Here is a 15,075-nt window from a genome sequence, read left to right on the forward strand (position 1 = left end):
TTCTGCCAAAGTCCTCTGATCTGTTTGGTTGTCCGCAGTGCTACGGACCGCACGCGAAGAGAAGTGCCCGCCTCCCGCATGCGCAGTTGGCAAGAATGAGCCTGGGGCGAGCCTGAGCCAGCCACGGCGGAAGGACTGCGCGTGCGCAGACGCAGGACCGCGCCTGCGAGCTACAGGTCGCAGTTCGCTTTGCCCCAGACGTTGCGGGTGGGAGGCCAGCCCTGAGGCCAGGTAAGCGTCCGCAGAGAAGCCAGCCAACCCCTACGGTTGCCCACGAGTGTAAAGGGCTCTGGAGAAAGGACTGGACGTTGGGACGACCCAGCATGCGACCCGAGTCGCACAACCAGCTGACCTGAAGCCCCGCTGGCGGTGAGGTGCAGCTGGCCCAGACGCTAAGCTAAGTTTTCTCTGCACTTGGTTTACCCTAGACTGCTAGGAGTCGGCCCTGGGGTTCTTCCGGGGCCTGGGTGAGGAGGGGAGGGCAGCCCGCTGGCCTGGAGAAAACAGTTGCAACTGAGGCCCACGAAGAAACGGAACCACCTTCATTGCCTTTGTTCAGCAGAGTTTTATGGAGCTTTTTGCACGCAGCAGGTGCTGTTTCAGACTGGCGTATGGTAGGTGTCAGCATTGCTCTTCCCCGGCCTTTGGAAAGACCCCAGAGAATCCGTGTGCCTCCGTGTGGACCCAGGCCTTTTCATCCTCTCTGTTCAGTTCACTTTCTCAAGACTAGTTAAGCTTTAAGGCCAGCTCTTGTATTGCCCCCTCCAAGGGTCCGAAGTAAAGGACCTTGGCTGGCCCCGTCGTGTAGAAGTGGCTGAGAAGCCAGGACACACGCGATCTATTGGCAAGAATGACAGATCTGCAGGGCATTCCGTGTCCCCTGAGCCTCCTAGTAATTAGGTCTCAAACAAAAAAATTCGGTCTGTATCCAAAGCCCCATCTGTGTATGAAAGATTTCAAGCTTAAATAAATTTAAGCCCCACCCCGCCCCACTGTGAGTCCCATCCGTCAATACTATGCTCATATAATACCTAACTGAAATCAAACTGATTTTAAGCACATGGCTCTGCTGCTGATGTCACTGACCATGTTTCAAGCCCACCAAAAAAAAAAGAAAAAAAAAGAAAAGTCAACACTAATTTCAGTTAGTCACAAAATCTATTACTTGAGACATCATAGAATCTTTTACACTCAGAAGAACTGAGAATTGTGAATTACTGAGACATCCCCAAGCAGACAGAGTTGTATTTCCTTACAAGAAAAATATTAACCCCTAAATTGAGTACTAGCCATTATTTCCTAACCATGCAAGAGGCAGGAAATGTCCACTTTTGGCCACAAAGTCAGATGGGTTCTGTTCAGTTTAAGCATGTGGGCTTTTGGTTTTTTGGTTTTGGTTGTGTGGTTTTAGATAACTTTTTATCTATTAATGTCTTAATAAGACAGTATAAGAAGAGCAATATTCTGGCTAACCAAATTATCTTGTTAATGTGGTGAAATATTTTGATAAGGTTGCTCATACCATATTTTACGCTAAGCTCTTTGGATGGGTCTTAAAAAAAATCATTGGAAATTGCCTTTGACTCTTTGGACTAAAGAGAAAAAAATACCTCTCTCAAAGCTTTATAAACAGCTAAAAAGGTAGTTTTTAAAGTCCAGAGACAGGGCAGCTCCCGTGGCTTAGCAGTTTAGCACCGCCTTCAGCCCGGGGTGTGATCCTGGAGACTGGGATGGTCGGGTTCCCTGCATGGAGCCTGCTTCTCTGCCTCTGTCTCTGCCTCTCTCTGTGTCTCTCATGAATAAATAAATAAAATCTTTTTAAAAAAAAGTCCAGAGACATTATTTCTGAATATAGGAAACAGAAGTAGGAGGCTTGAGAAATTCCAGTAAATGCATTAAGTGTAATAGCTATTCATCTAATCTAAACCATCCTAAGACTTTAATCCCATCCTAGAGACTTTGCACTACTTGTATGCAAACTGACACCACTATTTTATGGCCTTTATGGTGATATGGTCACTATATAGTTTTATTTTTAACCTCAAATTACTGAAGTATCTCTTTGACCTTGAAGGCCTCAAACTGACTTTTGAGTGGAGATCTTTGACTTGATGGGGATAAGACCATGCTGTGTGGCTTGTGGTATTTAGTGTCTCTTAACCCCAGCATTGCTACTCTTTGGTGGTTATGTCCAAACTGTCATAGGGGGTGGGAGAGGGGGGTACAGTTCTTCACAGCAGGAAAAAAAAAAAAAAAAGAGGAACTTAAAGCTTTAAATCTAGTTAAACATGAAATCATCAGACGTATATTAAAATATAAACTTTGTCACCTTTTTGTCTTTCACGATTTTTCTTACTCTATCAGATAATTCCTAAAGATCTCCATGTTTAAGCCAGGACTTGTTGGATGAAGGTGGTGATTTATCTTTCCATGTGAGCCTGCTAAGGAAGTCAAACTGTATTCTTGGCATTATAATTATCTCCTTGGCACCTGATTTCATAGACCACAATTATGACCTCACCAAATAGCACATCTTTGGTCATTTCATGGTTTTCAAGTACTAATCTTAAATTGAACCATACCAGGGATCCCTGGGTGGCGCAGCGGTTTGGCGCCTGCCTTTGGCCCAGGGCGCGATCCTGGAGACCCGGGATCGAATCCCACGTCGGGCTCCCGGTGCATGGAGCCTGCTTCTCCCTCTGTCTGTGTCTCTGCCTCTCTCTCTCTCTCTCTCTGACTATCATGAATAAATAATAATTAAAAAAAAAATTTAAAAAAAAATTGAACCATACCAGATGAAATAATTTTCAGGTCACCATTCTAGATGCCTTTCACTCTGTGCCCTAAAACAAGTCTATAGGGCAGCCTGGGTGGCTCAGCAGTTTAGCGCCGCCTTCAGCCCAGGGCCTGATCATAGAGACCCCGGATTGAGTCCCACATCGGGCTCCCTGCATGGAGCCTGCTTTTCCCTCTCTGCCTGTAGTCTCTGCGCCTCTCTCTCTCTCTCTCTCTCTCTCTGTCTGTCTCTCTGTCTCTCATGAATAAATAAATAAGAAGTCTACAAAGGGGTGCCTGGCTGGCTCAGTTGGAAGAACATGGGACTCTTGATCTCCTGGTCATGAGTTTGAGCCCCACGTTGGGTGTAGAGATTACTTAAATAAATTTTTTTGTAAAAAGCCTATGAAATAATCTGTTTCAGATTAAGTTTATGAGATAAGACCACAGTTTATGTGGTGTGTTAGTCAAAGGCTCTTCAGCTTTTAGTTTAGGGATCCAAAGTACTCCTAAGGGTTCTACGTAGTAGAGACATTACTTTTTCTTCTCACCCTAGGTGGTATTTTACAGATGAGGAAATGTGGCCAAAGCTGCACAGTGAGTAAATCATGAAGCCAAGAGTGACTACAGAGCAGTGTGGCCTTTTAGGGACAAAAAAATGAGAGGAACAGTCCAGAAAAAATTGAGGAAAATGAGCTAATACTTAAGGAGCTGGGAAATGACAGATTTTTTTTATTTTTTTTTTATGATAGTCACACACACACACACACACAGAGAGAGAGAGAGAGGCAGAGACATAGGCAGAGGGAGAAGCAGGCTCCATGCACCGGGAGCCCGACGTGGGATTCGATCCCGGATCTCCAGGATCGCGCCCTGGGCCAAAGGCAGGCGCCAAACCGCTGCGCCACCCGGGGATCCCGGAAATGACAGATCTAGAGATAACCATGAAAGCTAAAAGTAGAAAGGATAAAAAAGCTGTAGAAATGATAAGTTTAGTTTAAAAAATGGAATACCTGATGGGAGCAGCACCTGGGTGGCTCAGTTGGTTAAGCATCTGCCTTCTGCTCAGGTCAGGATCTCAGCTCCTGGGATTTGAGTCGCACTCAGCTGGGAACCTGCTTCTCCCCCTCTCCCTCTGCCACTCCCCCTGCTTGTGTGCTCCTACTCTCTCAAATAAAATCTTTTTTTAAAATGGAATACCTAAGGTTCTTCCAAATCTACCTGAGATAATCACTTTTCTTTATCTGTGTCAAATACGATAATGTAGTTGAATGTGCTTTGATAGCATTTAGGTCCTAAACAGGGCAGCCTGGGTGGCTCAGCAGTTTAGCGCTGCCATTGGCCCAGGGTGTAATCCTGAAGACCTGGGATTGAGTCCTGCGTCAGGCTCCCTGCATGGAGCCTGCTTCTGCCTGTGTCTGTGCTTCTCTCTCTCTCTCTTTGTGTGTCTCATGAATAAATAAATAAAATCTTTAAAAAAAAAAAAAAAGTCCTAAACAAATATCGTAACGCCCAGGTGGCTCAGTGATTGAGTGTCTGCCTTTGGCTCAGGGTGTGATCCTGGAGGTCCAGGATTGAGTCTCCCATTGGGCTCCTTGCGGGGAGACTGCTTCTCCTCTTCCTGTGTCTCTGCCTCTCTCTCTCTGTGTGTCTCTCATAAATAAGTAAAATCTTTAAAATATATATATATATAAAATTTAAAAATTATATGTATAAGGAATCATTCATGATAATAGATTCATTCATCATTATCATCCAAAATAATACATTGTCTGAAAATTTAAGGACACATAGAGTGTTATTACTGCTGCTTTTTCTTGTGTTTCTGTCTTAATTTAACTGTGTAGTTGATAAAATTTTAAAGTTCCTGTTAGATGCCATAAATAGAAGAAAATCACAGCGATGCACACAAATAGGACAGGTGTAATTCTCTGTGGATTCAGAGTTTTCTGTTTAAGGAAGAAAAAAAAACTGAATGAGATGTTAGTGTTGTATGAATTGAAAGCTTTTCTCTTCATCTACTTCGTTAGTTGTCTCTTGAACTCTGCTGCAGGGAGCCTATTAAATTGAGACCAGAACCAGACCATTCTTCAATATGGCATTTCCTGCTCAATCTGTTATGTTTGTCTTGTTTGAGAAATAATTCCCTGCCAACACTTCCTGTGAGTGAAAGGTGCTTTATCTTCAGAGGGAACCCCCAAGCCCAGGAAAGGACATGGTCTGTTTCAGGCCTCAGCCGTAGCCCCCAGATGTTCCATTCTGGGAGATGCTCCAGCCCTGGAAAGGACTCCAGACAACCAGCCCAGGAGGATGAGCTAGATGGGGTAGGTGGGAAAGTAGCTGCTTTAACTCCCATTTTGCAGGGAACAAGCACCAAAAATGTATTATGAAACATGAATGATGCTTAAGCCTTTCTCAGAAAATCATCCTCTCACTTGGCTTTTGATGCCATCAGCTGGCCATTTTTCTCTTTAAAGCTGCACCATTGCACATCGGCCTGGTCAAGTTCACTGTTTGGTCCTTCACCATTGATTAGATCACTGTTTTGAGACCTATCACTTTATTTCCTATTGTGGAAGGGAAAACAGGACCATGACCAAGCAGGTAACCTGCACTCCAGAATACTGGCCTCAACTTCTTAAACATAAACATAAGAAACAACAGCTTTTAAAAGTGTCCTAGCAGCTGGAAGAACTTGCTGGTTCCTGTGTTCTAGTACAATGTTTTGGGAAAAAAAATAAAATAAATAAATAAGTAAAATGTCTTGGGAGTCTGCGCCTCTGAGTCACCTGCAAATTTTTTTTAAGATGTTATTTATTTATTTATTTGTTTGTTTGTTTGTTTGTTTGAGAGGGAGAGAGAGAGAGAGAGCACAAGCAAGGGGAGCAGCAGGCAGAGGGAGAGGGAGAAACAGGCTCCACTGAGCAGGGAGCCCAACTGAGGCCTGATCCTAGAACCCCAGGATCATGACCTGAGTCAAAGGCAGACGTTTAACTAACTGAGCCACCCAGATGCCCCTTACCTGCAGATCTTAATAAAATGCAGGTTCTCATTTAGGAAGTCTGAAGTAGGGCCTGAGAGTCCACATTCCTAACAAGTTCCCAAGTGGTGCTGTTGCTGCTTCTAGACCATAATGAGCAAGATTCCGGAACTACATGGTCTGATATGAGCATTGAACACACCCCAGGTTTTGAAGACATCATATAAAAAATAAGATATCATAATTTTTATATTGATTACATATCAAAATAATATTTTGGATACCCTGGGTTAATATTTATATTATATTTATATTAGCCCAGGTGGCTCAGCAGTTTAGCGCCACCTTCAGCCCAGGGCGTGATTCTGGAGACTTGGGATCGAGTTCCGCATCGGGCTCCTTGCATGGAGCCTGCTTCTCCCTCTGCCTGTGTCTCTGCCTCTCTCTGTGTCTCTCATGAATGAATAAATAAAACCTTTTTAAAAAATAAATAAAATATTTTTTAAAGATTTATTCATTTGAGAGAGAAAGAGTGCTGGGGGAGGAGGAGAGGGAGAGAGAACCTCAAACAGACTCCCTGCTGAATGCAGAGCCCAACTCAGGGCTTGATCTCACGACCCTGAGATTATGACCTGAGCCAAAATTATGAGTTGGACACTTAACTGAGTGAGCCACCCAGGAGCCCTTTTATTAACTAAAATGCATTAAATATATATCTTTATTATTTTTTTTTTTAAATTTTTTTTTTATTTTTTTTTATTTATCTACGATAGTCACAGAGACAGAGAGAGAGAGAGAGGCAGAGACACAGGCAGAGGGAGAAGCAGGCTCCATGCACCGGGAGCCTGATGTGGGAATCGATCCTGGGTCTCCAGGATCGCGCCCTGGGCCAAAGGCAGGCGCCAAACCGCTGCGCCACCCAGGGATCCCAATATATATCTTTAAAATATATTAACATTAATTTCATCTGAAGGTTCTTTTTACTTCATTTTTATTTTATTTTTTAAAGATTTTATTTTAGGGGCACCTGGGTGGCTCAGTGGTTGAGCCTGTGTCTCTGCCTCTTTCTATGTGTCTCTCATGAATAAATAAAATCTTTTAAAAATAACAAAAATAAAAAATAAAGATTTTATTTTAATTATTTTAAGTAGATTCCATACCCAGCTTGGAGCCCAGCTTGGGGCTTGAACTCACAACCCTAAGATCAAGATCTGAGCTGAGATCAAGAGTCGGACACTTAAAAAAAAAAAAAAAGAGTCGGACACCTAACCGACTAAGCTACCCAGGCACCTAACAATTTTAAGTCATCTCTACATCCAGCGTATGGCTTGAACTTATAATCATGAGATCATGAAACACATGCCCCACCAACTGAGCCAGCCAGGCGCCCCTCATTTGACTGTTTTTAAGGTGACTACTAGAAAATTTAGAATTTCACATGTGGGGATCCCTGGGTGGCGCAGTGGTTTGGCGCTTGCCTTTGGCCCAGGGCGCGATCCTGGAGACCCGGGATCGAATCCCACATCAGGCTCCCGGTGCATGGAGCCTGCTTCTCCCTCTGCCTATGTCTCTGCCTCTCTCTCTCTCTCTCTCTCTGTGACTATCATAAATAAATAAAAATTAAAAAAAAAAATTTTAGAATTTCACATGTGGCCCACATGTTCATATCAGACACCGTTCTAGAACACTAATGTAATAAAAACATTGGTGTTTTTTTTTTCAAAAAAGATTTTATTACTTATGAGAAAGTGAGCAGGGGGAGAAGCAGACTCACCACTGAGCAAGGAGCCCAATGCAAGGCTTGATCCCAGGACCCTGAGATCATGACCTAAGCCAAAGGCAGATACTTAACTGACTGAGCCACCCTGGTGGTCTTTTTCAGATGACCCTTTCTCAATCTTTGTTTCCATTTCACCTTCTCTATTAGCTCAAATTAATATTCTTTTTTTTTTAAGATTTTATTTATTTATTCATTCATGAAAGACAGAGAGAGTGCAGCAGAGGGAAAAGTAGGCTCCATGCAGGGAGCCCGATGTAGGACTCGATCCCCGGTCTCCAGGATCAGGCCCTGGGCTGAAGGTGGCGCTAAACCGCTGAGCCACCCAGGCTGCCCAACTTGATATTCATTTAATTATTTTCTCTGAATGTTTGCCTTTCCTGCCATTACTGTCCTTCCCCTATCTCCATCTTTGCCTTCATCGTTTGGGAGCTCCCATCCAGTAGCCAGGCACCAGGCAGTCCTAGGAGCCACCATACAGGCAAGCACCTTTGCTCAAAGTTTTTGGCTATGACACTCCTTGGGTTCTGAAGGCCAGAGCCTCACTTGGGAGCTGGTTAGGGACGCAGGTCTCTGGTCCCACCCAAGACCTATTGAAATAGTATCATCTCTAACAGAATCTCCATGGGGTATGTCTGCTCAGGAAAGTGTGCCACGGTGAGAGCTTTACCAGTCATCTTTCTTAAGGCACCCCCATTTCAGTTCATCACCACATCTGTTCCTTCAGTTTGATTTGATGAAGTTTCTACGAGGTTGAGATACCATGAAAGTTGTTGCCAAGAGAAACTAGCACTCTGTCTCTCTAAAAAGATAGTGAGGCAGTGACTTTTGGGCAAATGGCATCCAGAAGGTGAGTCCAGAGATTGAAATCCTATGACTTCCTGCAAACAGACTCAAATATCCTTATCTCTCTCAGAGACATCACCATCCCCGTCCCCCATCTCCAGAGCATTAGAGCTACTAGTGAAATGAGCCTCACGTTGCTGTGTCTAGTTTACTTATGATTGTTTGCTGCAGTCTCAGGCCACGTTGCAGAGCTCAACATACCATCCCTGCAGCCAGACATCTTCCTAGGCATGGTTGACTGTGGAGCCCTGAGGAGGAAATTCATGGCAACTGCTCCAGGTCAGGAAAGGGGGCACCTAACAGAATGCAAATCCCAAGTCCCAGTAGCAAGCAGTCCAAGTGACATGGGAGCACAGTCAAATCCGAGAACCACTGCTCTGTAGCACATTATCCATCCTGGGCTATGCCATCAATAGTATTGGGGGGAGGGGCATCTTAATTTCTCTTTTATGCCCCACTCTCCTTGGGCTCCCCAAGGCTCATGCCTGGCACATAGTAAATGTTGAAAACATTCATTGAACAAATTAGCATTCCCTTTTGGAAAGTCCTGACACCTATTATCTCTGACTTGACCAAGTGGGAAGGGACTGGGACAATGAGAGGCTTTAAGCCAAACTGCAATCAGCTGTTGAGCGGCAGAAGCCGTCCTCAGAGGAGAAACAGAGCTGAGGGGAAGTTGGGGTGGAGAGCCAGCCCTGAATCGAAGCGCACACCCACAGAAAGGAATTAGGGCAAGCTGTCATGACTCCCGGTTTCCCCTTACCAACCCTCCTTGTCACCATGTCACGATGAGCTCTAATTTGAGCTGCTTTTATTGTTCCCCAAAGACTTTTGCGTTGCTCTGTGGGTATCACAAAAACTGAAATCCAATCCGTATTCTCTGGGCTTTGGGGACGTGGAACCATGGATGTGTTTTGTCATTTTTAGCAGTCATTGGAGCGGAGCCAACGCTCCGGAGATACTAAAAGTATTTAGAATCGTCCGATTGGCTGTTGGAATTAGCCATTAAACAAAGCAGCCAGTAACCGAGCACGGGGGACCTATTTAAACTCCATTTGGGTGGGAGACCTTCCAGGGTGTGTGTCAGCTCCGAACTAGGACAGAAAGGTAGATTTGAAACACAGCGGGCCAGTGACAAAGCAGCTGATAAAAGCACTCTCCACCCTTTGTCTGGGAGTTTTGCCTCGTCTCAGACTCACTTCCTTTCTTTGTCACTTGCACTCTATTCCAACGCTGTCCTGCCTGGTCAGATTTACTAACTAGCGGAAGAGAAACCCCAAAGGAGGCCCCGGGCTCATGTTCTGTAATGAATCTGATCCAGGGACTAGATGCTGTCTGGTACACAAAGGAATCTTGTTCTGCAGATTGAAAGCAGAAATAAGGGAAGGGAAATTTTGGACATCGGCTTAGTCTCATTCACTCAATCATTTGCAGGGGAGTGGGCTCTTTGTCAGAGTGATTTCAGAAAAGTGCCTGTGTTTATCATTCATCTTCTGAGTGTATTTCTGAAAGACGTGACACACAATAAAACCAGTTTTTAAAGCTCGGCTTTCCCTGGCACGCTCTGTTTCAAAATCTCGCCCTTCACAGCCACAGAGCATCCTACCAACACCACATTAATTGTCACCCCCTGGGACTGACACACAACTGAATGCCATACTTTTCAGAAAGAAGTTGCGAGTGTAGACCATCCTGTCAGTCACAGGATTGAAAATTAGCATGGGCACAAGGCCCGAAAAGTACATTTCATTATATTTATTTTCCATAGAGAGATTAAGAATACCGTATTGTCGTTTTAAAGAGGACCAGCATCCTCTCAGGGCCAGTACTCAGATACGTGTAAAGTAACAGAAATGTACATATTTACGAGGCAGCAGTGCCCAGTAGCATGCGTCTGCAGTAAGCGTCCTCAAAGCTTGTTAGAGACCAGCGTGGGCTCAGAGAAATTAGCAGCCTGGACTGACAGGGGGCAAAAGGTAAATGAGCTGAGAGCAAATCTCCTGAAATTATTTGGTGCATGGTGAAGCTACTTTTGGCTTAGGGCATTGGCTTAGGTATCCACAGCTTCGTACCTATGTTAGAGACCAGTGGCCATCAGCTAGAATTTACAAGGTTTCAAAGGGTAAAAGCAGCTATTTAGAGCTTCAAAGGAAGCAGTTGTTAAAAAGGGACAGTGCATCTGTTTTTAGCACCTACATCATCCTGGATCAAGAATCATGAAGCAAGTGGCACGTTCATAGTTCCCATAATCCACCTAAGCAACAGGAATTTTGCTAAAAATCAGTCTCATGCCTTCAAAGGTAGTCAATAAAACTCTTTGCAGAAGTTTTTTTCCCTCTGATCTTTAATCCTATGCAGGATAGGTGTGGAGAAGGGCTTAGTCACCCATTTTCCAGGTAAGAAAACAGGCCTACATTGTGACGTGTCCCTATTCGCATGGGAAGGTTACCCATCTTTGAAAAGAGCTAACACCTGTCAGCTCATTCTGCCTTCCTCCCCTGGAAGAAAGCCAAGGCCTGTGGGATTCACCACGTCCTGGTATCTGTTACTCTCGATACCATTCACTTGTCAAACAAAGACATTTCAGCCTTCTGCTACGTCTGGAGTAGCTATTTAAATATAATGGTTAAATACTGCTTTTTTAGCATCTTCTCTCCCAACTAGACTCTAAGCTCTATGAAGACAGAGGCTCACTCCTTCCCACCTTGCATCGCTTACTACGCCTCATATGGCATCCTGAACCATACAGGCACCTTAATAAAAATCAGTTGATTTGATGGTTCCAGGGATGAGCACCACTTGGATCATGTTATTGGCAGTGCGACTGAAGGAACAGATGTTCCTATTCAAATCCATGAAACTGGAAACATTAAAAAACAACAATCATGACATTGATTGATAGTGATATTTACTGTGTCAGACCGTGTAAGCTCAGCTATAAAATAGGCTCGCCTAATGTTGTCTTTACATTTTGATTTCAAAGATCCTCAAACGTTGAAATAATGTCGCTTGACTCAGATCCTGAGTCTTGCCTGATGCACTGTTTAGCGTTTATCGAATAACAGCCCTGTTCTTTTGTGTGTCACATTCAAAACCTTTCTTTCCTGAGAAAACAGCACCTCTGGGTGCTTCGAAGATATTTTCAATCTGTTGTAAGAAACTATTTCTCGGGACGCCCAGGTGGCTCAGTGGTTGAGCCCCTGCCTTTGGCCCAGGGCGTGATCCTGGAGACCTGGGATTGAGTCCCGCATCGGGCTCCCTGCATGGGCCTGCTTCTCTCTCTGCCTCTTTCTCTGTGTGTGTGTGTCTCATGAAGAAATAAAATCTTTAAAAAAAAAAAGAAAAAGAAACTATTTCTCAGCTGAGAGGGCACAAGCCCTGAGATCACAGGAGATGTTCCAAGGCTGCAGTGGGTTATGCATTGCTGTCTCTGCTAACTTCCCAAATACCCCCACTTGACAGCTGGGTGGCCATTGCCTGAACCGGTTCATGAAAGGTGGTCCTAGAACCTAAAGTATAATCTTGAGAGTGAATGCATCTTCCTGAAAGGCTCTTTTTTTTTTTTTTTTTTTTTCTCCAACTCAGGTCCCAAGCTAGCAGAACTCCTCTGCATGAGTACCTCAAGTTTCTTTGGCTTGCCTGCACGACTGGCCAGACTATGCACCATGCCATGGGGCCTTGGACCTCAGGCAAAGCCAGTGCTGTCAGCCCCGAGAGTGGCAGTCACTATGGTCCAGGCGGCAGGCAAGAAGGACCGCTCTGCTCTGCCTCTCCTGGATGAAAGTGAACTGGAAGAGCAGTTTGTGAAAGGACATGGTCCAGGGGGCCAGGCCACCAACAAAACAAGCAACTGTGTGGTGCTGAAGCACATCCCCTCGGGCATCGTCGTCAAGGTAGAGGAGGAAGACTGCTGGGGGTCAGCGGGTTTCAGACGGCTTACAGGGCACCGTGAGTGACCGTGGTGACCGGCTAAAGTGTGTTCTCCTTCTGGCCCGGGCAGCGGCAAGCATCACAGATCCTGACTCTGGGCCCTGAGGCAGAACCTCCTGCAAAGCCTCAGAGCCTCTGTCCAGGGTCCCTGGGAACCAGGGGCCGCCTGCTGGCCTGGCATCTGGCAGGTGGCACACTTGTCGCAGAGCCTCTGGGCGTGGAGAGTTCCGCGGCAGTGCCTGGGCTCTGGTCCCCAAGCATCACACCAACCTGGAGTGTCTGCCAGCAGTCCCAGCCCTCAGTGATCTGCTGTATCCCTCCGCCCCCTCTTTGGTACATGTCAGTGACACCTGTCCTTCTGAGAGGGAGGTAACACAGGCAAAGCATTTCTAACCCTCAGAACAAAAATGCGATATGTGGCGCTGGCACCTATAAGAGTCTTCCTTCTTTACAGAAAAAAAACATTTCTTTTTTTTTTTTTTTTTTTTTTTTGCTGAATCTGGAATTTCTTTTTTTTTTTTTTTTTAATTTTAATTAAATAAAAAAAAAACATTTCTGATCAGAGAGTCACCAGCTCTCAACACATCCTGGGCCCTTAGGAAATACTGAAATGCTCTGTCCCATTTCCACTACTAACAGATAGTGGCCCTGCTGCCTCCCAGTGGAACCGCCAGTCCATTCTGTGTCGCCAGAGGGCCCTAAGTGCTGCATGAGCACAGGGCAGAGAAGAGATGGCAAGGCAGGTTCTCCACATGCCAGAGACTTGTGTCCCATAAATACGTGGTCAGCACTGGTCTGTGCAACTATACCCACAGCCCGTCTTCATCCTCACAAGCCCTTAAACCTTATCTTCACGGTACCAATGTAGAATCAGGCACAGAGAGGTTAGTTAACTTGCCTGAGATCCCACAGCTGCAGGTATCAACCCAGACCAAGCCCAAAGTCTGTGCTCCTAACTGTTCTTCACTGCCAAGCATTTGAGCCAAGAGCCTATCAGTTAAAACCTCAATCAGTTTTGTTTTCCTTCTTGAGAAAAAAGTGTCATTCATGAGCAACAAATAAAATTCTGAAACCTGACCCGATTTTTAACTATTTTATAAACTTACTGCCCATTTGCTTTTGGTACTCTTCTTTCGTTCTAATTTCACACTTTTTTTAAAAAAAAGATTTTATTTATTTATTCATGAGAGACACACAGAGAGAGGCAGAGACCTAGGCAGAGGGAGAAGCAGGCTCCATGCAAGGAACCTGACGCGGGACTTGATCCTGGGTCTCCGGGATCACGCTGAGCCACCCGGGGATCCCCTCACAGAATTTTTTATCAAATAGCTTTGCAAGGCACTTGCCCTTAATGATTTAGGTATTAATCAAGGTTATGGCTGACTAATAATAAAGATGTTATCTTCCTCCTTGAGACAGAATTTTATGTTTATTTAAAAAAAAAAGAATTTTACATTTATAAATGGTGCAGACAGGGGGCTTATTCCCTGGCCACAACCTAGACATATCAGCTGATATTTTCAAAATTATTTGAGAACTTTAAATTATCAGAAGGCTATCATTGTTTCCAAACAAAGCCACACTCTTAATTATAAAACGATCGTGGAGAAAGCCACATAATACAGCGGGGTCGGGGGCAGAACAAAGCCTGAAAAAGGCAGGAGGGCGGATGGTCTCCGCTCTGTCATAGACTCACTGGGACTCTTGGCGAGTGGCCCATCCCCATCTGGAGAGTTACTAGGTTGAATCCGCAATTCCTGAGGTCCTGCCCAGAACAAACTTTTTCTCATTATGAAATACTCTCTTGCAGTGCCATCAGACAAGATCAGTTGATCAGAACAGAAAGCTGGCTCGGCAAATCCTACAAGAGAAAGTGGATATTTTCTACAACGGTGAAAACAGTATTGTTTACAAAGAAAAACAAGAGGCAGAGAAGAAAAAGCAAGAGCGGAAACGAAGAGCAAAGGAAACCCTAGAAAAAAAGAAGCTCCTGAAAGAACTCCGGGAATTAAGTAAAAACGTCCACTGAGAAAGAAATGAAGATGCTTTTTTTGTTGTTGCTTTGTTTTTAAGATCTCTGCACCCAAGGTGGGGCTTGAATTCACAACCCCAACCCCGAGATCAAGAGTCTCCTGCTCTTCCAACTAAGCCGGCCAGGCACCCCTGAAAAAACTGCAGATTCTTTTTTTTTTTCCTTTAAGATTTTATTTATTTATTCATGAGAGACACAGAAAGAGAAAGAGGGAAGCAGAGACACAGGCAGAGGGAGAAGCAGGCTCCTCGCAGGGAGCCCGATGTGGGACTTGATCCTGGAACTCCAGGATCACGCCCTGGGCTAAAGGCAGATGCTTAACCACTGAGCCACCCAGGCATCCCAAAACTGCAAGATTCTAACTAAAGAACTTGCCAGAGGCAGGGTGCCTGGGTGGCTCAGTTGTTGAAGTGTCCCATTCTTGATTTTGGCTCAGTTCATGATCTCAGGATCATGAGATGGAGCCCCAAGTTGGACTCCATGCTGGGCATGGAGTCTGCTTGATTCTCTCTCTCTCTGCCTCCCTCCCACCCCCAACTTGCCCTGCTCATGCTCATGTACTCTCTAAAAAAATAAAAATAAAAAGGGGTCGTCATGATAGGACACTTGGAGGAGCCATGGATGGCTTTCAAAGTTCTTTCTGGACCTGGGCAGTAATTAGAAGGATGTCACTGTACTTTGTTAAACTACACATTTGTGTGATTGTATCTTGCTTTATTACCAAAGGTTAAAAAT

At 44.8% G+C, this 15,075-nt stretch overlaps 1 protein-coding gene across 2 annotated transcripts; it reads left to right on the forward strand.

Annotated features, from left to right (window-relative positions):
• The first annotated feature begins 100 nt into the window (after positions 1–100).
• On the forward strand, positions 101–14,457 carry MTRFR (mitochondrial translation release factor in rescue). Of its 2 annotated transcripts, none has more exons than XM_041728886.1 (3): positions 101–231; positions 11,964–12,271; positions 14,119–14,457. In XM_041728886.1, the coding sequence occupies exons 2-3, from the start codon at positions 11,990–11,992 to the stop codon at positions 14,335–14,337; spliced, it is 501 nt and encodes a 166-aa protein (XP_041584820.1). In that variant the 5' UTR covers positions 101–231; positions 11,964–11,989; the 3' UTR covers positions 14,338–14,457. The 2 variants fall into 2 exon arrangements, with proteins under 2 accessions (XP_041584820.1, XP_041584819.1); XM_041728885.1 differs by lacking the exon at positions 101–231 and adding an exon at positions 238–614.
• Positions 14,458–15,075: the final 618 nt, after the last annotated feature.

This window comes from Vulpes lagopus, chromosome 14 (assembly GCF_018345385.1).
Source record: "Vulpes lagopus strain Blue_001 chromosome 14, ASM1834538v1, whole genome shotgun sequence".
Classification (NCBI taxonomy): Eukaryota; Metazoa; Chordata; class Mammalia; order Carnivora; family Canidae; genus Vulpes; species Vulpes lagopus.

Bases quoted from the DNA above. Each gene is read 5' to 3' on its own strand.
- MTRFR (XM_041728885.1), top strand. From the start codon at position 569: ATGGAGCTTTTTGCACGCAGCAGGTGCTGTTTCAGACTGGCGTATG. The intron at 615-11,963 runs GTAGGTGTCAGC...TCTCCAACTCAG, and splicing joins CTGTTTCAGACTGGCGTATG to GTCCCAAGCTAGCAGAACTC. The intron at 12,272-14,118 runs GTAGAGGAGGAA...ACTCTCTTGCAG, and splicing joins CCTCGGGCATCGTCGTCAAG to TGCCATCAGACAAGATCAGT.